The following is a 24,297-nucleotide window of genomic DNA, read 5'->3' as shown; positions in this document are numbered from 1 at the left end:
AGGGGCTCAGTTTGAAGCTGTTGGTTCATCTTTTGCTTGTAACTTAAAGTCATTGTGCTCAGGGTTGTTGCAGTGTTTTTCTGACAGCCCTAATAAAACAAACCTTTGTTATTCACCAGACTAAGTGTTTATGGGAGGGCTAGAGCGGAATGCTAGATGTGCCGACTGCACTTCTAGGTGTTCAGTACACACACCTCTGCCAGACATCTAGGCACTGGTATACCACAGCACTCAGCGACCCCTTGCAATGACTCAGTTCAGCAATGACCAGGTCACCAGCATAGAGGAGGCATTTTACCTCTAGGTTGTTTAGTGGAAGTCCTGAGTTAGGGATGTATATGTTGAGGAGGGTCAAACATAGGATACATTCCCATTTACACCTCTTAATTGCCCGGAGGAATTGGTTTGCATATTTATTTCTATCCAGCATCTGGGGGAAATGGTATATGGATTTAATGATGATGCATATGCTTCCCACCAATTCTATTTGGTAATAATTTTAAGGTTCAGTTCTGAGTGATGGACTGAGTGAAAAACTTTTTTAAAATTTTGTGAAGCAGGCAAATATTGCATCTGTTTTCAGTGAGCATCTGTAGGGTCTAGACTTGGTCAGTGATTCAATTCTTTTTGGAATGCATTTGATTTTTTTGCATTTACTTTGACTTGAGATAAACAACTCTTAAATCAGTGCTGAGGAGGCAGAAAGTTACAAGGGAAACATGTAAGTGTTTTGTAATGGGGCAGGCACACAAATGTAGAAACATGACTCATCTTGGGGGTGATTTACTGATTACACACACTCATGATTTGTGCCTTCAGCCAGCTAGTTATGAAAAAATACTAAATCACTCCAGAATGTTTACCCAAATGCATCACACCATTGTTTAAACATTGTGATGCCTCTTTGTAGACATAAGATGCCATGTCTTGCTGTGGAATATTCCAGTGACCTGTTCCTTTGTCACTCTTGGGAGCGGAATGGAAGAGGATTTTTAACGTGTTTTGTTTATTTTAAGAAATACTAATGGACATTCCTCTAAGATCTGGATCTATTCTAGCACAGACATAAATGCTGCAGACAACATCTCCTTTCTTAGTGGAGTGTCGTCATGTTCTCAGTCTATGCCTCCTAACTGTTTTGGTCTCACCAGAACTGCTCACTTCAACATGCTCTAATATGAAAAGAGACTTTTCCAGGAACATTTATTGGTATAGGTCCAAATCCTTGACCTGCATGCAAGCCTGAGTAAATAGGCTTAGGGGAGGGTTTCTCAGCAAAGCATGGTTTGATGGAATTATCCCTGAGACTCATGACCATGGAATCTTAATGGAGATGCTCCATAATTTCTCTACAATCTCAACAGAAGTAGTAGTAGTGGCTCATATGCTCCCCTTTCCATAGGGTGTTTGGGTCAGTTGGTCCATGTGGTCGTGGACCTATTGGCCATTCTGTTGCCCCTACCTTGCTCCCAATAAACCTCTCTGTGTTGGTGTGGTGCACAGTTCTATGGTTGGCAGGGGCACAGAGTGCCCGGAGAAAATTTTTCAAAATCTGCCCCTTAACGCTTCTGCTGAACATTGGGCCAATCAACGTGTTCAGAGGAGGAAGCAGGATTTTACCTATATCATAAAACCTATGCACACCTCTACCACTTGCATCAAATATATGACTGTCTCTGCCTACATCTTAGCAAAGATTTAATAGCACAGCCAGCACCTTAGTACTCAGGTTTCGTGCTACTAACACTTTGTTGCTTAACCAAATACACTGCAGCAAGCCTGTTTTTATTAGCTTGTGCTTTGGTGTGTAATCAATGGTTAAAATGGCGTTAAAAATGTCAAGCACAGCTTATTTTCTGATGCTGCATCCTTGACATTTTAAGGATTTGCTCTTATTCTTTCATAAAATTCATTGATTTGCATTGTGTCTCCAGTCAGTAGTGTGAATTACTGAGGTTCTACACTTGTACTGTAGCTTTCGTTTCTGCCCATGAAGGGAGCAGATGCTGAATAGTAAAGCTAACAGAGGTCATATACCAAGGAGAGTGGCTGTACCTTAGCAACAGGACAGTTAGATTTGTAGAGGTTTGATGCCCATCACACTTTCTGCAGCATTATCAACCTTTTGACTTCACAGTCCCGCATACTTCCTGCTGCCTAGTTTGAACAATAAAGGCACCTGAAATAACTTGGGGAGCCTGAGTAATGAATGACATTGTGATGCGAGGTCACAATTAGAGCTGGACAAAATTGGTCCACTAGGTTGTTCAAAACATTTCATAAATTCATGTTGAATTCACTGAATTGTTTCAGTGATACACAAATTCAAAAATTCAAAAAAAAAAAAAAAAAAAAAAGAACCCAGACAAGCCCAAGATGTTTTGCTTCAGCATTTTTTAAACGAAACATTTCAGACTGAAACAACTTTTTGTGACAAAAATTATTTCAATTTCATTTTTTTTAAATTTGAAGCTTTTTTGTTTAAAAAAAAAATTGTGGGTCACTTTTTGGTTCATCAAAAAATTTGAAAAACTTTCGTTTCTGACTGACCCGAAACAATTTTCTCCCAATTTGGAGTGGCCAGCAAATGAAAAATATGTTGTTTTCAAAGCTCTAGTCATCATGTGGTGGTGGTTTGTGCAATGGGATATTTTGACACCACCATTGCATTGTAATGTGGTGATGATGATAAATGTCAATGCACCTTGAAGCAAGTTAGCTAAACCGAATAAGCAGCATTGTTGGTCTGTTTCAGGATGCAGCTTTTCTATTCCGCTTGTCTTTTAGTCATATATCTCACTTCTTAAAACTTCACCAGCACAGTTTACCTCTCTCCTACCTGTAGCTGCATGTCTCCTTGAGGTATTTATAGCTTTAGCACAGATGCACAGGGCCCCCTTCCTTGTGGGTAACATAAAATAAAAATACAAACTCTGAAGCCCTGTTCAAGTCCAACTTTCTATACAGACCAAGTACAAGAGGGAGAGATGGCCAGCAAATTTCTGAGATAGGAGAATAACTGATTTTATCCCCAATCAGAATCCAGGCTTCATAGCTGTCTTGATTCCAAACTCCTTTTCATGTCTGCTGGTGCCTTAGTTGACAAAACCAAAACTTATCACATCCGTAACCCCAAATCCTCAGTGTGGCTTCTCTTTTGGAGCAACTGTGCTGCCTTGGGGGCTAGAGAATGAATTCCCTTCAAAGCCTGTTTTTGGCTATTGTATGACATACAATACCGGCTAAATCAAACTCTCCTTTTTCACAGCCAGCCGTGCAGCCCGATAATTGTTGGTGACCAGAGCAGATTTGCATGTTAAAAGGAGTGACTGGAGACACTTTAAAAAGAAGAGGAAATGTATTCATCAAAGCTAGCTTTATCCTTATGAATATTATTATTCCCAGGGACAATACCCCCAGACCTCATTAGAGCAGGCCTGCATTTAGACTCCTTTTTTCCCATTAATAGTTAATTTGTAATGGTTTGAGTCTTAATGCTGATACTGTGCAGCGCACCAGAAGGAATTAAAGAAGGAGCCTGTAAGGCGCTCTCTGATAGTAGCATACTGCATCATCAGGGTAACTGGCTTTGAAAGGATGCTGTTAAGGGGAAGGTCAGGCGGTGGGTTAGTGTATCGGAGTGCTGCCGTTTGGAAGCTCGTAATATGAGAATTATAAATGACACTGGTAAGGACACTGTTCTTGGGAAGCGTATAATACGAGAGTCGTAGCTGATGCAGATGTGACTATTGAACTGATGGAATCCCAGGTGACGGCGGTTAGGCATTTTTGAGCAGGCAGCTCACACTGCTAGACTCCCATGTGGTACTAATTTAAGGGGACTAGATTCCCAAAATAGAAATTGTGGGCACTGTGACTCCCCCTGTCAGAGGGGGTGGTTCAGCAGGGTTTTGGTGAGGGGTCGGAATGGAGGCTCTTGTTATGATGGTGAGTGAGAGGTGCCTGCTTAATAATCATCACTCCCCACCCATTTCCCAGTCTCTGCACTCAGCAATTTCTCCTTCTCTTACTCTGCAACTCTCATTCCTGCCTTCAGGGATCAATCTGGGGCCTAGATGTGCCAGTGTTGGGGGCTGACATGGGATCGCCTCACTGAGTTGCTGCACATTCTGGTACTAGGGTTGCCACCCAGACGGTTTGGGTTTCGGCATGTGTGTATGGGTGCCATCTGACAAGTCCTGAGGTCTGTTTTTTTTTGATCCGTGGAAAAGGTGGCAACCCTAAGCGGAAGAAAGGCGGCAGAGCAGCAGCAGCAGCAGAAGCCGCCACCTCCGGGGCCAGACTGCTCACGCAGCTCGTAGTGGCCTCAGCTGTGCTGGTGAAGACCTTGCGAGCGACAGAGGAAGGGCCTTGGGGGGAAGAGGCGGAGCAGAGGCAGGGTCTTGTGGAGAAGAGACAGCCTGGGGTGGGTCCTTGGGGGTCTCCTTTCCAGCCATTAGAAAGGTAGCAACCCAGTATGGTACAGAAAGGAGTCTGGAAGGCTGCAAATCCCAGAGTGCTTGGGACCATGATACAGAGCATATGTTCCAGAGGCACAACACTTTCCAGACATAGCTGGGCCAAAAATTCATGTTGATGGATGGGTCTCTGGCCAAAGGAAGCTAGTTGATCTGGCTGATTCATATTGCAGTTATGATGAAAGACCATTCAGTCAGCCAGGATTCCCTTCACAAATCCTGGATGGTCCCAGAAAATCAGGCCATGATTTATAAGACCTTCAGTATTTTGATATTTAGTAAAGAAATTAAAAGCAAAAAAAAAAATCTATCTGCAACTCCTCACACTTCAGAGAAGTGAGAGTGTAGCAGAAAACTCTAGCCTTTTGTTTGAGCCTGGGGCAAGTTAATGTGTCAAGACACTTACTGTAATGTTGTATTACCCTTTTGTGCCTATCCTCCCAACCCTCCGAGAAAAGCAGATATGGTGTATTTGTGTTAGCACCTTGCTAACTGACATTGTGTTTCTTGTTCATATCACAAGAGCCCACAGTCCCAAATGTAAGTTACAGGTGGTGTCCTAAATTACCACTCTCAACTGACCAGGTCCATATGAAACTTTGTGGGTTTTGAGGGGTATGAATTCACGTGCCTAAATTCTTTTTTCTGAGTTGTTGTTTTGAACCCACCCAAGAACTAAAGTAAAATTCAGCTGAACCTCTGAGTTTTGCCTGATTTAGGGCAAATCAGAATTACTGGTATGTGCAGTCTGGTATGTGAAAATTTCTCATGTTTTCAGTCAAAACATATAACTCTGACCGGGGTCGCTGCAAACTTGGCTCTGATTCATTGGGTGGTTTGTGAACGTAAACCTTGGCCGGAGAAGGAGATTTGACATGGAATGTGACAGTGGGCAGGTTTGTTACAAAGCTCTGGCAAGTCTGCACCTGAACAAAGGACCAGTATCAACTCGGGTTCAGAATTAAACCCCGGAATCTGCAGTCATTTGTACTTTGCAGTACCTCCATTTGGATGGAGGAGGAATGATTTCATGTAAGTGAGGTAACCAGTAAAATAGGGAGCCTTTAGAAGGGTTTTGAAGAAGTAATTTGTATTATCCAAGCTGGGCATAATCAGCCACTAATAAGCCTGTTTATGTTATGACCTTTGCTGTCCCCTTTCAAGTGTTAGAGCAATGTTAATCCTGCCCATGGTTCATTTCTTAACACAGTTAGGAATGCTGTATAAGTATACGTGCCTACCTCACGTGGATGCTGTGGTCTCAAAGTAGCTTTAAATTAGCCCTGTTGCACATATATAGCATTTTTGATTGCTGCATATTGTATAACTTTTCTGCCTTTAAAGATCCACTTTCAAGAATGTGTATCTAAGTTGCATGTGTACAAAATGCAGTAGTTCTGCCCAAAATGGATAATTGTGCTCCTACCTCTAATTAACAATAGGAAATGCCAAACTGTATTTGTAGTTGCTGATTTTGTATGCTTAGCTGTGTATATGCAGATTAGTTATTCATTTATAAAAATTTAGACTTTAATACATATGTAATCTGGCCAGGTTTCAGTTGCTGTGGGAGCTATAACTCTGAATTTCATGTAAAATTCCAACCATAGTGTTACATTTAATGCAATTATTTTTGCTTTTTTTAAAATGCCGGAGGTGAAAAAGGGAGTGATTTAATGTTGAAATAAATGTGGGTCTGAGAACAAACAAGAGAAGTTTCAGCTAAAAGAGTGATTTTTCTGGAAAGTCGTAAGTGTCTGAAAATAGGTGTTTAGAATGAAATTGTCTTCTCAACCACAACTGTATAATAACTATATTTGAACTATTATAGCTATGGCAATGCTGTAATAAAAGTAAGCAACTGTATACCATATAAGCATCCTAAAAACACAGAGAGGTTGTTTATTGTATTCACTTCTTTATTTCCAGAACACACCAGTGGGAACTCCAATTTTCATAGTGAATGCCACAGACCCAGACCAGGGGGCAGGAGGCAGTGTGCTTTACTCCTTTCAGCCTCCATCCAGCTTCTTTGCCATTGACAGTGGCCGCGGCATTGTGTCGGTAATACGAGGGCTGGATTATGAAATCACTCAGGCCTACCAGCTCCAGGTCAATGCAACGGTGAGTCAGGCCATCTGCTTCATTTAATTCTTTTGCTTGGCATTTAAGACTCTTCAGCTGCAGTGGAAAGAATCTATTATTGCCTTGTTTTATCTCCCCTCATTCTGCTTTCCCTTTGGAATCCTAGTTTCCTGTGGATTGCAACAATAAAATTCTATTTTAGAATATTTTAGGTGGCCACATAGGCATGGGATTGACTGCCAAGTGCCTCCAATATTTTAAGAGTGAACATGACACTAAAAGCATACATTTCTTTCAAATATTTTATGCTTATAAATTCATTATTTTACAAATTGACTAGTGGCTTGCAACTCGTGTGGGGACTTGAATCTCCAAATTGTGCCTTTCAGAATCTTTTGCCTGTACTTAGATAACTCCCTTAATCCAGAAAACCCTGTATCAAGATGGTCTGTCCCCTTTGGGTATGTCTACAGTGCAGTTAGATGCCCAGGGCTGGCCAATGCTGTGGGACTCGGGCCAAGTGGCTGTTTAATTGTGGTGCAAATGTTCAGGTGCGGGCTAGAGCCCGGGCTCTGGGACCCTGCAAGGAGGGAGGGTCCCAGAGCTTGGGCTCCAGCCTGAGCCCGAATGTCTATGCCGCAATTAAACAGCCCATTTGCCCGAGTCAGCTGGCATGAGTCAGCCATGGTTTTTTAATTGTAGTGTAGACATACCCTTTAAGGGCAGTTGGGCCCAGACCAGCCAACAAAGGACCAGCATGACTCTTTAAAGAAAGGTGTTCCATGAGAGGATCAGTGGTGCAGCTGGGAATGGGGACCAGGTGTTTTAGTCAGATGACTATAATACTCAGGTAAAGAGACTGTGTGGAGCTCAGTGCAGGAAGCCTACAGTCAGGAGACGAGTGGAGGGGGAGGCTTCCTGGAGCAGAACATGACCCTGATGAGGGAGAGCTAGGGATGTTAGTGAAGACTACAGCACAATCTGAGAAAGCAGGGTTGTGGGTACCCTGTCCCAAGGGAGAAGACGTTTGAGCCCCGGAGTGAAGGCAGCAAGCATAGGAAGAGGCCCTAGGAAGGAGAAGCAGGGGAGTTTGCAGCTATGTGGGGCAGAGAGGTTTTTTTGCCAAGAGCAATTCATCTAATAAGCTGGGTGTCTGAGAGCCATCAGCCCCCCCCCCCCCCCCCCAGCTGCTGGAGAGTTATGTGCAGGAGCTAGTTTTCTTGGAGTGGAAGGGGCTGAAGAGACATTGACCAGTTCCCCAGGACAATACCCGGCACCATTTCAGCTAAACTGGGACTGTTAGCAGGTATGGAAGATTGAGCTGCTTGGGTTCTCCCCAAGGTACCCATGGCTGGAAGGAGGGCAGAGAGCAGAATGGAGTTGCAGAGACAGTAAATAATTACAGTTAGGCATCCTGATTCTGGCTCGTGATCTCTGCCTTGGGATGTGTCAATCAGTGATGCTGCAAGTCATGAGGATACAATGCCATGAAGTAAACATTGCAACTCAATGTCAAAGCCATGCTATGATTACATTGTGACCTCCTACAACTCTGTTCATTAATGACATGGCTTTCCAACTCCTGAAGGACAGGGTCAGGGCCGGCTCAAGGGTTTTTGCCGCCCCAAGCAGCCAAAAAAAAAAAAAAAAAGCCGCGATCACGATCTGCAGCAGCAATTCAGCGGGAGGTCTTTCGCTCCGAGCGGGAGCGAGGGACCGTCTGCCGAATTGCTGCCAAATAGCTGGACGTACCGCCCCTCTCCGGAGTGGCCGCCCCAAGCACCTGCTTGCCAAGCTGGTGCTTGGAGCCGGCCCTGGACAGGGTGCCACTGCCCACGCATTCCATATCTAGGCACAAGTGAAGTGAGTTTAGTGATCTCATCCTCAATTTGAGTGCCTATTTGTCATATTACAAAACCACATGTGCTATAGCAGAATTGTCTGTGTGTGCTCAGGAGAGGCCCAGAACTGCAGTTCAACAATGCTGTAGATTAGGTTTGAGCTGTACAGGCAGAGCTGTGTGTAGGTCAAGGTTTGGGATAGACAGGAGCATTGAGGTGGGGGTCTGGGCTTGTATTTGACAGAACTGAGGTTGCACAGGCAGAGCCTGTTGAGATGCAGAAGCCTGTGTGATGCCTGCCTGCACTGTGCAGGCCACCAGGCCGTATTATCAGTCCAACTTCACCAGACTTAAAACCAAAACCAAAAAAGTAGAAGTTTTTATCTGAAGAAAATAAAATCCTCAAGCCCAGTAGTGATAATGCCAGCGTAGCAAAAGAGTGAGTCAGAAACAAGCATCCAGCAAGGCCGTAAACACTGAGGCCTGTGTATTGAGGGTAATGTGCAAGCTGTGTTGTTGAATGCAGTTTAAATTAACATTAATCTCCTGGCAATCAGTCCTAGCTTCTGTTCAAAACCATTTGTGGAAGTGTGCAGTAACCTCTAATGTTTGCCTTTCACCACTGTGCCTGATGGTTGGGTCTCAAGAGACTTATTTATCTCCCTTCATATGTCATCCATGCTGATTCTCTTTGGTAGAATATGTAACACAGCATTAGTACTTTATCTGGCAAAGGGTTACGTGAGCTAGCACGGCATTGGGTCTCCCGTGGTGGAGGGACTGGTGCAAGCGAGCTTCCACTACGGCAGACCTCACCTGATACAGGGCAGTGCTGTGAGGAAGCTCAAATGGATGTAGTCCCAACTATTGCTCACAAGACACTGTAGTTAGGAAGTTCACATTAGTGGCATTTCAGGCACTGCGGCTGTAATAGAGTGCATACTGCTGCAGTCCTGGTTGGCAGTAAGAGGACTCGGTAGAAAGGGTGCCTACTTCACTATCTTGAAACCACTGAGGTTATTTCTCTTGCAAGCTAAGCCATGTTTGAACCCAGACTTCCAGCAGTGAAAAGCATACAATAGCCCAATCACCCTCCAGCCCCCTGGCTTGAAATGTTCCAAGGCTGTTGCTTTAAAAGGCTTTCATAATAGGACCTCCTGCATACTTGTTCCAAGCACTCACCTCACTACAACACAGGAAGCAATTTGCCTTACATAGAAAGAGAGCTGCAGTTGTACTAATCTTGCCCAACTCATTTATAAATATAATAGAAGTGGGTGACTTTTGACTTCTTTAAACTAAAAATGTAACCTACTTGCAAGTGATTTTAATATCATGAGGGTATGTTCTCCTACGGCTAAATGTTTTCTATTTATTTTTAACCCATTATTCCAATTGAAGAAATTAAAATCAATGGTTGCTATTTATGGAGCCCACATAAATGACCGTGTTATGAGCCCTTGTTAGTCCCCGGCTGGCACTGCAGCAGCAGTTAACAAAATATATAGCCTTAGTTAAAACTAAGACATTTCAATGTAAGAAAACAAACTATGGATTGAAATATTTGTTAAACAAAAAGCAGAGTCAGAACACAGTAAAAAATACATGATGTCTACTAAATTGTTAAGGGCAAATCTTGGGGAGAAAAACATATTATTTTCCAGCTCAGAGATACATACTTCAGACAGTAACTTCACAACATAGTTTTAAGAAAAAGCGATTTCCTGGAGTATTTATAGATCCCAACCCGATGGTGGGTGAGATAGCAGGAATTCTGTAAGTGCAAATCTGAGAGACTTGACCATTGTGTGGGATGAACTATTGTTCTGGGTATTTCTCTTCCTGTCATAAACGATCTTTTCCTCTCCGGGTTTCAAGGACCAAGATAAAAGCAAGCCCCTGTCCACTTTGGCTAATCTGGCAATCACCATCACAGATGTGCAAGACATGGATCCAGTCTTCATCAACCTGCCTTACAGCACAAACATCTATGAGAACTCACCTCCGGTAAGGGCCTCTTTTTCTTGCAGTGAGAAGGGAAGGGAGGTATGGTTAAGGGGATAAAGAACACTAGACATCATAATGCTGGGGATGGATAATCCTCCCCTGTCAAGTACTGTGGTTTCCTCCTCTCAGGATGGTTTCTTTGGTTCTTCTGTCCCAATTTTTGGGTGTTGAATCTGGGTTGGGAAGTGTAGTAGTTCCGTGGTGGGGCTCGTTCCTTCCTGGGGCGCCTGAAAGCCAGGCCGCCCTGCTACAAAGCGAATAACAGTTAGGGCCCCGACCTTTGGGTAGGGGCTAAGCACGCAATTGGTAGTCCAGGGCTCAGCCTTTGTGCAGGGACTGAGCACACAAGTAACAGTTTAGAGCTCAGGCCCTTATGCAGGGACTGAGCACACAATTAACAGTTTAAAGTTCAGGCCCTTAGGCAGGGACTGAGCACACAATTAACAGTTCCGGACTCAGGCCCTTAGGCAGGGACTGAGCACACAATTAACAGTTCCGGACTCAGGCCCTTAGGCAGGGACTGAGCACACAATTAACAGTTCCGGACTCAGGCCCTTAGGCAGGGACTGAGCACACAATTAACAGTTCCGGACTTAGGCCCTTAGGCAGGGGCTGAGCACACAATTAACAGCTCCAGCCCTGGGTCAGGGCGGGGCAGCAAACCAATAGTCAGTCAGTGGCCCAGGCCTTGTAGCAGGGGCTGGGTCAGTTTGGGTTAGCCCAGGCCCTAGGTCAGGGCCGGGCAGCCAACAGATAGTCTGTCAGGGGCCCAGGCCCCTTGGACAAGGAGGAGGAGAGACTGCCACCCGGCGCGGGGTGGCAGGGGGGAACACAGGCCCACCCACTCCACTGTGTTCCAGCCCGGGGCCCTATCCGCAGCAGTCCGTCTGCCACGCAGTCAGTGGGGATCCTGACCGCAACACACTGACATGGGTTCGGGGTCTGCTATCCCCGGGCCACTTCCCATCTCCTCCTCCATTGGTTCCTGCTCCTCCTGAGTTCCGTCTGCTGGGTCACAGATCATGGGCTCCTCCGGGCCCCGAGCACCAGGTAGGTCTGTCGCTCCCTCTGGGCCCTTGGCGGGGGGAAGCTCAGGCCGCTCCTCGGGGTACCGGGCTCTCGGCAGGCTCGGCCAGTCCTCCTCAGGATACCGGGCTCTCGGCAGGCTCGGCCAGTCCTCTTCAGAGTACCGGGCTCTCGGCAGGCTCGGCCAGTCCTCTTCAGGGTACCGGGCTCTCGGCAGGCTCAGGTCCGCGGAGCTCGGGCACCAGCGTCTGTCCTCTCCCGCTGCCGGCCAGCTATTGAGTGCTGTGGCCTGGCCTTTATACTTCCTGTCCCGCCCCTTGACTTCCGGGGGGCGGGGACAGGCCGTGGTGGCTCCGCCCACTCTGGCGGCTGTTCTGGCTCATCGCTTCCTGGGGCGCCTGGAAGCCAGGCCGCCCCGCTACACGGCCCCCCCCTCAAGGTTGGCTCCCGGGTACCGGGGCCAGACCCTTCCATACCTCCTAGGCGGGAAAGGAAGTCGGCGTTTGCGTGGTCTCTCCCAGCCCGATGGCGAACAGTGAAGGCATAAGGTTGCAGCGCTAAGTACCACCGCTGCAGCCGCATATTATGGTCCTTCATGCGGGCCAACCACTGGAGAGCAGAGTGGTCGGTGACCAAGATGAAAGGGGCTCCCAGGAGATAGTACCGCAGGGCGTCACAAGCCCACTTCGCGGCTAGGGCTTCCTTTTCCACCACGGCATAGTTCCTTACTCGGGGGAAGAGCTTCCGACTGATGTAAAGGACCGGGTGCTCTTCGCCGCCAACCTCTTGGGAGAGGACTGCCCCGAGACCCACCTCCGAAGCGTCGGTTTGCAGGATGAAGGCCTGCTTGAAATTGGGGCTATATAAGACTGGCTCTTGACAGAGGCTTGTCTTGAGGGCTTGAAAGACTTTGTCACACTCACGGGTCCAGACCACTTGCCGGGGGCTTTCCTTCGTTAAGAGTCCCATCAAGGGGGCTGCGATCGCCGCAAAGTGGGGAATGAAGCGTCGATAATACCCCGCTAGCCCCAGAAACTGGCGTACTTGCCGTTTCGTGGTGGGCGGGGGGCAGGTCGCAATGGCCTGCACCTTGTCCACCAGTGGTTTCACCTGGCCGTGCCCGATAGCGTACCCCAGATACTTCGTTTCTTGTCGGCCAATGCAACACTTCTTCGGGTTGGCCGTTAACCCGGCGGCCCGCAAGGACCTCAGGACGGCGGCGACCTGTTCCAGATGGTTTTCCCACTGCGGGCTGTAAATGACTACGTCGTCCAAATAGGCCGCCGCGTAGTCTTGGTGGGGTTGGAGGAGGCGGTCCATCAGATGCTGAAACGTGGCCGGGGCTCCGTGGTGGCTGAAGGGCATTCGAGTAAACTGGTATAGGCCCGTAGGGGTGGCGAACGCAGTTTTCTCCCTTGAAGTAGGATCCAGGGGGATTTGCCAATACCCCTTGCTGAGGTCCAGGGTCGTGATGTAACGAGCTCCTCCTAACCGAGCCAACAGCTCGTCTATCTGGGGCATGGGGTAGGCATCGAACTTGGAGATGGCGTTCACACGTCTAAAGTCAATGCAGAACCGTTGGGAGCCGTCGGGCTTCGGTACCAACACGATGGGGCTTCGCCACTCGCTGTGCGATGGTTCAATCACGCCCAGGTCCAGCATCGCCTGTACTTCCTCATCCACGGCGCCTCTCCGGTGATAAGGCAGGGGTCTGGTCGCGCCGCGAATCACCACCCCCGGCTCTGTTTGGATCCTATGGTACACCAGGGAGGTGGCTCCTGGTTGGGCAGTGAAGGTGTGACGGAATGCTCGTAGGAGGCACCGGGTTTGCTTGAGTTGTTCCTCCGTCAGGGTCTCCCCGAGTTGGGGTTCCTCAGGGTCCCGGGTATGGGCTACCTGGGGCCCTAGCTCGGGCTCTGGTAGGTAGGGGTTAATCAAAAGCCCTTCCCGTTCCCGCCAGGGCTTGAGCAGGTTGATGTGGTACTGCTGTATCCGCTTCTTCCGGTCGGGCTGGTCGATCTCATATGTAACCGGGCCCACTTTCCGGACCACCTCATATGGTCCTTGCCAGCGAGCCTGAACCTTCGACTCACTGGAGGGGAGAAGGAGTAATACCTGGTCTCCGGGTAAGAAGTCCCGTGCTTGGGCGTCCCGGTTGTAGGCCTGGGCTTGCATCTCCTGGGCGGCTTTCAAATTCTCTTGGGCCCGGTCTCCAGCTTGCTTAAGACGCTCCTGGAGCTGGATCACGTACTTTAAGAGGCCCTGGGCCGGTGAGGGGGTTTGCTCCCAAGTTTCCCTCACTAGGTCCAATAGGCCTCGCGGTCAACGGCCGTAGAGCAGTTCGAACGGCGAGAATTTCGTCGACGACTGGGGGACCTCTCGGACCGCTAGGAGCAAGGGTGGGACTTCGGTGGTCTTTTTGCCCTATGGAGGTTGGGGTCCGAGCGGGTCGCCCGGGTGCCACCGGGGCCCGAGTCCAACCCTCGGCTCCCCGGGAAGAAATCCGTGAATCCGCTCGAGCGGGTGTTCCTTTCTTCTCGGGGGTAGGGCGCTCCGCCCCGGGTGGGGGCCCTCGGAGTCCCGGGCCTATCGGCGTGTCAGCCGCGAGGAAGTCCTCCATTAGGGACACGGCGGCGGCCAGGGTCACTGGTCGGTGCCGGAGGACCCAGGCCTGCCCCCGTGGTGGAAGAACATGGGTGAACTGCTCTAGCAGCACCTGTTCCATTACCTCCTCCGATGTTCGGTGCTCGGGTTGTAACCACCGCTTGCAGGTTTCCCGGAGTTCCTGGGCCACCTGCCGAGGTCGGGCCCCCGTGGGGTAGGTCAGACTCCTAAACCGCTGCCGGAAAGTCTCGGGGCTCACATCCAGGGCATCAAGAATGGCAGCCTTTACTTGGCTGTAGTCTTGGCCGGCTTCCACCGACAGGCCTCGGTAGACCACCTGCGCCGTCCCAGTCAGGTATGGGGCTAATATGGAAGCCCATAGCTCCGGGGCCCAACCGGCGACGACGGCCACCCGCTCGAAGGTGACGAGAAAGGCTTCGGGGTCATCGCCGGGCACCATTTTCGTCAGCCGGATCGGGGGGCTGGGCCGCGTAGTCCCGGCTGCGCCTCCAGGCTGTGCCTCTTCGGGTCGGGCCAGCGTCGCTGCGAGTTGCTGGAGACATTCCCGCTGGAACTCCTGCTGCTGGGTGACCAGGTCTTGCACGAGCTGGTTCCGTTGAGTTCCAAGCTGCTCCATGAGCTGCTGCTGCTGTTGCAGCTGTGCGGCCTGCTGCTCCCTTTGCTGTTGCAGCTGGGCCGCCTGCTGCCGCTCCTGGGTTTCTGTCACCAGGGCCAAGAGCTGGGACAGATCCATGTCTCGGGAGGGGGATCTTTCTCCCCCGGCCCCTCTCTCCCCGGAGTCGAGGGTTCGCGCCCACATCCTGGGCGGGACTCCTGGCTGGCTCGCCACGTGTAGTAGTTCCGGGGTGGGGCTCGTTCCTTCCTGGGGCGCCTGAAAGCCAGGCCGCCCCGCTACAAAGCGAATAACAGTTAGGGCCCCGACCTTTGGGTAGGGGCTAAGCACGCAATTGGTAGTCCAGGGCTCAACCTTTGTGCAGGGACTGAGCACACAAGTAACAGTTCCGGACTCAGGCCCTTAGGCAGGGACTGAGCACACAGTTAACAGTTCAGAGCTCAGGCCCTTAGGCAGGGACTGAGCACACAATTAACAGCTCCGGCCCTGGGTCAGGGCGGGGCAGCAAACCAATAGTCAGTCAGTGGCCCAGGCCTTGTAGCAGGGGCTGGGTCAGTTTGGGTTAGCCCAGGCCCTAGGTCAGGGCGGGGCAGCCAACAGATAGTCTGTCAGGGGCCCAGGCCCCTTGGACGAGGAGGAGAGACTGCCACCCGGCGCGGGGTGGCAGGGGGGAACACAGGCCCACCCACTCCACTGTGTTCCAGCCCGGGGCCCTAACCGCAGCAGTCCGTCTGCCGCGCAGTCAGTGGGGATCCTGACCGCAACACACTGACATGGGTTCGGGGTCTGCTATCCCCGGGCCACTTCCCATCTCCTCCTCCATGGGTACCTGCTCCTCCTGAGTTCTGTCTGCTGGGTCGCAGATCATGGGCTCCTCCGGGCCCCGAGCACCAGGTAGGTCTGTCGCTCCCTCTGGGCCCTTGGCGGGGGGAAGCTCAGGCCGCTCCTCGGGGTACCGGGCTCTCGGCAGGCTCGGCCAGTCCTCCTCAGGATACCGGGCTCTCGGCAGGCTCGGCCAGTCCTCTTCAGGGTACCGGGCTCTCGGCAGGCTCGGCCAGTCCTCCTCAGGGTACCAGGCTCTCGGCAGGCTCAGGTCCGCGGGAGCTCTGGCACCAGCGTCTGTCCTCTCCCGCTGCCGGCCAGCTATTGAGTGCTGTGGCCTGGCCTTTATACTTCCTGTCCCGCCCCTTGACTTCCGGGGGGCGGGGATAGGCCGTGGTGGCTCCGCCCACTCTGGCGGCTGTTCTGGCTCATCGCTTCCTGGGGCGCCTGGAAGCCAGGCCGCCCCGCTACAGGAAGGAACACTATCTTCATTGCAGCTTCATGATGTCCAAATGCAAACACCATAGCATAGTTTTTGTTCTGCAGAACAAAATAGGGGAAATGGCAGATAGTCCTTGGTCTGAGGTGTTGGTAAAGGTGTTATGACAGTAGCAAGGTATCTGCTCATTCTGGGGAAGTGTAGCTTGACATATGGTAACATTTTCAAAAACCTCTGTACCCTAAATACCATTGAGAGTCAATGGTACTTACATTCCAAAATAACTTTTAAAGATTTTACCCATAGAGCATGTGTTCTCTACACTTGGAAAACGACATTCTGTCCTCAAATCATCATGCTCTAGACTTCCACACACTCACATACCACTTCTGGAATCCTGCATTCAAATGCCTGATTGGGGCACAGTTTAATGCATTCATCTCATCCAGCTACACAATTTAACATAAACATGCTCGAGAACAACCAAGGACTAGAATAAATGTAGTGCAGGATTAGAGTGTAATGTCCAAGCTGTATAAGGGCTCATTACTGGCATAGGAGCAGTGGCTGCAAATCGACTTTTAGGTGGATTGGTGATGTTGGAGAAGGTTCATCCAGTGCCAGGCTCCACTCTCCTTAACTCAGGCTTGGGTCACATGTGCCACGCTTTCATAGCTCTACATTCATCTACATATGTTCTCAATCCTCCCCCACTGCCAAGTAATTTCTTCTGCATTCATTGTATGCTCATATTGAGGAATTTCCAAAATACTACATACTGACTAGAACATTTCAAAGTCTGTATGGATGGGCCTTGTAGTCCTGCACACTGGGCAGGAAATGTAGGATGGACACATTTTTAGCATTCCCTGATTGTCTAATGCCATCAGAAAAAGCACAGAGAAAAAGTTATAAATCAGACTGGAAATAAGGTGTAAATTTTTAAGAGTGTGGGTAATTAACTGTTGGAACAATTTGCCTAAGGTTGTGGTGGATTCTCCATCACTGACAATTTTTAAATCAAGATTGGATGTTTTTCTAAAATATCTGCTGTAGGAATTATTTTGGGGAAGGTCTATGGTCTGTGTTATATCGGAGGTCAGACTAACTGATTGCAATGGTCTGTTCTGGCCTTGGGATTTATGAATATATGAAGGTGGAAAATCTTTTAGGCATGTGTTTGATTGGACAAACGCAGATGTGATGACATTATGATGTCACGTCAGCACATTGCAATGCAATGTACATGTTTGGGTGAATGTAGTCCATGTTGTGAGGATCTTATAAGCAGTGCTTGTGAGATTCAAATCACTCCTTTGAAAATAGGGCAATCCTAGAAATATTAGGACATATGGTGGCAACTGTAAATAATAAACCGTTGCAAAATCAGTGGGGTTGAAACCTACATGCACAAATCACACCGTGGAATAGCCTCTTCCAAATGACCTCCCCCAAAAAGAAAAAGAAAATAGGAAATTACAATTAATTCAAAACCAAAATGTCCTTGTTTGTACACGGTAGAACCAACCCCCCTACACACACAAACAATAAATGGCAGCATATAGGAAATCAGTAAATATTACAGAATATACATATCGAAAGCAGGAACACATACGTAATATATGACAGGGTGATGTGCCAGAATACTACTACTAGGATCATAGAAGTTAGTGATTTCAAAGTTCTATTAAATTATTGATTGACTTCCTGGGCAAGGGTAGGATATAGTTTTCCCTAATAGAAGATGTTTTAGATATTTGACTGATAGAATTTTTTTTTATTAAAGCTAATGTTTAAAATCAAGTTTACAAAAGTTAAAAAGAAAGGTACTGTACATCTGGGGTCAGGTTTGAGTTATGAGAGATTACAAGTATCAGTTACAAGGTGCACAAGATACATACATAGCACATAACCAGCATAGACCCAGATTGGGGTGCGGGAGTTTTTAAAGCATCAATGAATAAGTGATCTCGGGTATGCCACCCATAGAATGTATTTAGAGTCCAAGTCAGTATTGGTGTAGCGAATAGGTACGTAGGCAGGGTGCGTCCCTTGGTTCATCAGGGAAGGAAGTGGGTCATTTCCCTGACCGGAGGTCTCATTTACTCGTCCTAGTACTGATGGTGTCCCGTGATGTGCTCCGTGTAGATGTCTCTGGACCACCTGAAGGTGTCGGACACCATGAACTGTCTCGTGAGCCGGGCGTAGTGCCAACCTACTCTGCACACTCTTGGCACCCACTCATTGTGGGGGTCCCACGTGCCCAGGGTTCTATTACATTTGATCTGAGCCAAAAGGCTGAGAAGTGATTCAAGAGGGGAGATGCAGTTGATAGATACAAATGGCTACAGGAATTACACTCACATGAAATCCTGTCCTGTTTATATTAAGCATTTTCCCAGCACTAGACAGTATACACAGTGAAGAAGAAAAGTTCCTACTTAGAGTGTTGCTAGCAAAAAAAAGAATGATATGAAATGAAAATCCCCACTATCATCAAAGATTATAGACTGGATCATCTTCACGGAGTGACCTTGTATCCATTAAAGGACTCTCTCTCTTAAATTAAATGACAGTATAGTAAGACTGAAGCTAAATGGTCCCTTCATGTTGTTACTTACACTAACGTACATAACAATTACTTTCTGAAAGTATAGTACTCAGCCTGGATAAAATAACCATAAAATCCATGTCTAAGGTAAAATATGAAATCAACCCACAACTACTAAGTCACAATCTATCAGATTTCCAGCTTGTTTATAGATTTAATTTATCTTGTTCTTCTATTGCATCTGAAAAAGCATAAAATAGAATTCAAGAGTAAAACTGGGGGAAACACAATTCTGATCCATCAAAATGTCCTCATCCTCCATAGAAAATATGAGTGTACAGCTTGTATTGAGTGATTTCCCCTTCACTTTCTCCATTACATGGGTGTGTGCAATAGATGGGAGTTCAGAGAGGATCTGTATTTGATTGAATGATGGAATGTAAAGACAGGTGTATTTTCCCTTCAGGGAACAACTTCTGAAGTCTGTAAAGTGCATAAGAGCACAAATCTCTGTGCACATGCTGAAGTTTGGCTATGCCACTTTTGCAAGACAAGAAATGGCTCATCAAAGCACCAGCCTGGTGCTGTTGTTATCTACACCACCTGTGACTATTTTTCTTTTCCTTTCAGATCTCCAAGCTGTCTGCCCCTAGGTCTGGTTTGGAGATTTTGTGACCTAATAGTCTCAATGCATATGTGAACAGGAGACTAGTGTGAAGTGAATTCTGATATAATCATGAAAAACTGTAGTAAGAGGTTCCACTAGAATTTTCTCTTGCAAGAATAGTGATCATGATTAACAGTGAAGTGATTTTTTTTAAAGTACCAGTACAGTAGCTTGCCACTTACTTCTACTTAAAAAGAACAGGAGTACTTGTGGCACCTTAGAGACTAACAAATTTATTTGAGCATAAGCTTTCTTACTTCTTTACTTCTACTTAGTCACTTTTGAACCTCATGAAATCAGGCACCAATATAGTGTCTAGAACACTGGTTCTCAACCTATGGCCCAACCAGCACACAGCTGTGGCCCATGTAACATCCTTAGGATAATACAGGTAGTATTGGATGCGGCCCACAGTGGTAAATAGGTTTGAACCACTGCTCTAGAACCTATTATGATGCGTACATGGACTGTGAAAGCCTCCCAAATGCACCTCCGTCCTGACCTATAACACCCTGGGTATTCAGTTGTGGATGTGCCGAATAAAAACGGTCAAACTGTGTGGTGGTTTTGTTATGTGAAAAAAGAAGTCCACTAGGGATTTTGATGAGACATCTGGGCTTATTTCACTTCTGCCACAAAATGGGCTTCAGCTTGACCCGGACACTATGGTCTGTGTACTGTGCACTCTGACCTGATATATGCATCCCTCTTCAGGCATATTGGACTAATATATACACAAGTTGTTTCCGCTATTGTAGACATAAGGGTGCATACAAGGTTTGGACAAGGTTCCTGATAGTTTCCCCAGTCTCTCTGGCTCTGTCTGTCTCTCTCTGTTTATCTATGGTGCACAGCATAACTGTGTTTCTCTATCTACGTATCAGGCAAGAGTAACTAATCTAAAGTGTATATGTTACCTAATAAAATCTTCTTATTTGGGATTACTGCATCAAATTTTAATTTCCTCACTCAAGCAACAGCATGTCAGCCAGCCTGTCAGTGAAGAGCCGATAGAAGGTGAAAGGAGTGGATAAACTGCAGCAAATTACTGAAAACAGATCCCTATCAGCCTTTTGACTAGAATTGACTGGAAATAAAGAGTGAGAAATAGGATTTTTTTTGCCTCAGATTCTGCCATGGCAGCTTTCTGAAGTGCATCCACTCCCCCTCCCACTGGCTCCTCCTGCCTTGACACGGGGTCAAGGGTCACCTTTCAAGTCCTTAATCCTGTGACAAAAGAAGGAAGAGAGGAGAAGAGTGCTGCTGTGGTTCTTATTTTTCTGAGCTCGGGATACTGTACTAGAATTCAAAAGCATTTTGCATATACTTATTCAGACTGTGAAGAAAGAAATTTCCTCCTCCTCTCACCTCCACTTAGAATTCATTAGCAGGCAAAGATGGGGAGAGCATTTGTCTTCTCATTAGGCATTGCATATTCTTTCTTGATGCACTGTGTATTCTCAAACGGGACAGTACAAATTTCCCCTGGCTCCTGGACAAACCAAAACAGAATACATACAGTTACAGTAATGCTCAGCATATGTGCTATAGAGTTCTTTTCTTCTTCAAAATGCTTTGCAGATGTTAATCCTCACAACCTGTATCATTTGGTAAGTATGTGGCCATTTTACAGCTAGGTAAATGGAGGTGTAGAGAAGGGATTTACCCCCAGTCATAAAGAGGACTCACTGTCCAATAACCCAGGACTTCCAGGCTCCAGTTTTGTATTCAGACCACAGCTCACTCTTGTCCAAGAACTTTAAATCAAGAAACCATCAGCTTCTTTTCCAGAGGGGGCATGGGAACAATCCACCCAGCAAGAGGTAAGCTGAGGCACACCCGAATGCATTCCACACTGGCATCCCAGATAAGAAACTGTGTAACAGTGAGAGATGCTGAGACCCAGTAATTTTTAGTCCGACTGGGTTTTCCAAGGTGAGTGAATAATGTGTTCCTTATTGCAGCATGGCATTTATCCGCCTTAAAATAGAATTAAAATACTTTTAATTCTTTGTCACCTCCAAACTCCCTACCTTCCACCCCCCAAATCAGTAAGTTAAAGAAATAATGTGGAAGCAGTACCATTTTGGCTCCAGAGTATCGATAGCTCTCAGTTAATTCCTTCTTAGAATATTTCCAGCCCATCAGTGTGAACACTTTATTAAAAGCTCAGGGTTTTATTAAAAAAGGATTTATTTACCCTCCCTCAAACCCCTCAAACTTTATTTAGCTAATGTAAAATTCTCCTTTTTCTGGTTTTTAAGCATGGGGCTGTTTCAGATTATTGCTTTTTAAATCTTCTCCTTCCATCCATGTGGGAGTGGGTTATTCTGTATTCCAGCACTCTGCTTCCCATTTTACACCCTCTACTTTGGGGCCTTACGTTATGGCCTCACCCCTCCTTGACAGTCAGATGAGTTGTTAATCCCTGTAAGAATATTGGGAGCTTTTAGGAGTAGCTGCAGCCACCAGTTTACCTGACAGATACATGGATGATTATCACCAGTAGACATGAACTTCCTGATTCAGCTTGGGAACCTCACTAGTATATAGTATATAATAATATGGACTTCTCCCAGGTGACAGTGGCAGAGTTACCTCTGGTTTAGAGATGGAGGTACTGCCTGCCTGGTATTGGAGTTTCCTGGACAATAGGCTTTCATCTTGTGATGATCCAACAGACAAAGTTAGGGTGTCTTGTAAGAAGAGCCAGGGAAGAAACTAGCTGCCAATCCAAGAGGAGTTGAGAGAGACAGAGTAAGCGAGGAGGAAACTTACCAATTACTTAGTTTCTTCATATGAGGGAGCACCTAACAAGGTTGGAGCTGTCAGGACTTCCACTTTCACTTTGTACAGCTACCATGGATTGCCTTTATATTTATTAACATACTGAGGATGTTTCTGGATGGAGCTCCAGAAGTATTTTTTTATTTCCCATTTGATCTTTGCAGTAAATGGAGAAATTGCATCAATTTGCATTTCTGCTCCCCTTACGTGTACACTGAGACACAGCAGAACATAGGTGTAAACAGAACCTGCTCCAAGTTGGTGCCAAGTTTCTATTGGAGCGTCAGAAATTAGCTATCATGATTTCAGATATGTCTATCATTCCTGAAATTCGCCAACTAAACATGGGACGGATTAGGGCAAATTTTGGGGGGGAGGGATTTCTTAGCTTTTTCAGGACATCAGAATATGTAATAAAAGCCTGGTACATGAGGATGCCTAAAGAAAATATAGGGTGTAGAGAGAGGCCTTTCTTAGGGACACATAGATCCAGCTCCCTTCCAACCCTCTGCTACTTGGCTCTAGAAGTGCTTTTCTGCAGATCACAATTTGCTCTGGGATAGTGGATAAGTGCTCTGCATTTGAGACTGTTACCCAGGTGCTCAGCTGTGAGGGCAGGTCATGACTATATTGTCATGTTTCATTTCACACAAAGCAATTAATTGAAGATGGGCATTTAGGACCTGATACTTTGAATTCAGTGGAAAGACTTTCAAGACTTTGATGGGTTTTGGATCAGGTTATTAGTGGGAGACGTACAAACTACTGGGAGTTTCATTCCACTCGTCATATTGATGTTGGGAAAGCATCATATAAACAGGACTGCGTGAAAGATAGTCACAGACTGATAGGCCATAAAGGGAAGTGTAGCAGGTGGCAATTGCTGTCTCTTCTGTGCTTTCAGGAAACGGATGTCTGAGCAGTGGAGGTGAGGCATCATATCCACTGTACTGTGTGTTTCACTGCCATGGATAAAGTGTGAATTCTTTTCAGCAGGGCACAAGGAGGGCTTGTAAACAGGAGTGGGAAGAAGTAGAGAGGGTTGACCCACAGTTGCAAAAACAACTCCATGAAAACCTGTGTCAGACTCCCCAGAGCCAGCCAAAGCCCTAGTTTCCAGTGTTGCCAGTCCTTTAATCCTCATGACCAGCTGGTGAAATACCATCTATCTTGTGGGTTATCCCATGGCTCTTGCAGGTGGGTTTTTCTAAAAAGAAAATCCGTAAACCCTGACAGCAGCATCAGTACTCTTAGCTTCTGCCTCTGGCCACGATCATCCCACTTGGCACCCACAGATGGTGGATTTTTGTAGGATAAACCTGCACCAAAATAAACAGGGCCATTACTATTCCTGTGCCATCACTAGTCCCCCTCCCCCAGCTGTTGCTTTCCCTTTAAAATGTATGGCACAGCTTCTGACACTTATCATTCTGAGCTGCTCCTTCTCTTTTGACAGGCGATGAGTGAACTGTCAGATAGGCCAGCGCTGCATCCAGTGTCTTTGGAATGGAGAAGCACTTTAGTTTGCCATTGAGCAACTGGAGGCTCCTCTCCGGTGGGAATAGTAAATTGAAGTGTACCATGTTTAGGAAGGAGCACTGAATTGTGTGCATTTAAGTCTTGCTCTCTTTCTCTCTCCCTTCCTCTTTTCTGCTTTCTTCCCTCTCCTCTCTAAATCCCAGCTCTCAGCTCCCACCTGCCTCAGTTTCCCCTTTCCCTGCTGCTTGTAAATACCATCTTTAGTTGTACTTGCAGATTTGGAAATCACAATTACTCCTGCAATTTAAAGGCTCTTTAGTGGCTGCTGGATCCCAGGAGCTGAGTGCTGCTCAAAGGTCAGTGACCTGGGGATTACGCTTAATGCTATCAAATAAAAGTGCAGATTTACTTGGAGTTTATTGAAATGCCATGGAAGGTTGAGGAGAGAAATATACACGGCCCAAAGAACTTCCCTTTTATTATAGTCAGTTCCATTTATTCTCCACTTAGTCCCTCTGTGCTTCATGGAGTCAGAAAGATTGCTGCTCTGAAAGTGGGGGACTGAAAGTCTGAATTTCTGTGGGAGAAGCTCTCTCGGTGGTTTCTCCAAGGTAGCTCAAGGCGGTTTTTAATTTCTAAATGAGATTATTTTGATGTCATGGGATCACTTCCATCTCCTGCACTGTCAATGAGGATCCCCTCTATTTGGCTTGTGTACTTTGTATGATTTGTGCACACACACAGACACTGACAGGTATTGCATCTTTGCATGCTTAAATATTTGCACATGCTTAGGCAGGCATGCACAGACACACATATGCAAGCACATACACAGGAGCAAGTATGCATACACATAGCCACCCCACACCGGGGTACAT

The 24,297-nt window shown here is 47.0% G+C and overlaps 1 protein-coding gene across 1 annotated transcript in view; it reads left to right on the top strand.

Annotated features, from left to right (window-relative positions):
* CDH23 (cadherin related 23) overlaps positions 1 to 24,297 on the top strand; it is a 516,293-nt gene that overhangs the window by 202,604 nt on the left and 289,392 nt on the right. Inside the window, exons 7-8 of the mRNA XM_054034015.1 lie at positions 6,408 to 6,602; positions 10,282 to 10,410. Coding sequence (XP_053889990.1) covers positions 6,408 to 6,602; positions 10,282 to 10,410 — 324 coding nt within the window. The remainder of the gene's footprint in view (positions 1 to 6,407; positions 6,603 to 10,281; positions 10,411 to 24,297) is intronic.

The sequence above is a fragment of the Malaclemys terrapin genome, chromosome 7, assembly GCF_027887155.1.
Source record: "Malaclemys terrapin pileata isolate rMalTer1 chromosome 7, rMalTer1.hap1, whole genome shotgun sequence".
NCBI classification, from domain to species: Eukaryota; Metazoa; Chordata; order Testudines; family Emydidae; genus Malaclemys; species Malaclemys terrapin.
This window is presented reverse-complemented; position numbering and strand designations above follow the sequence as displayed.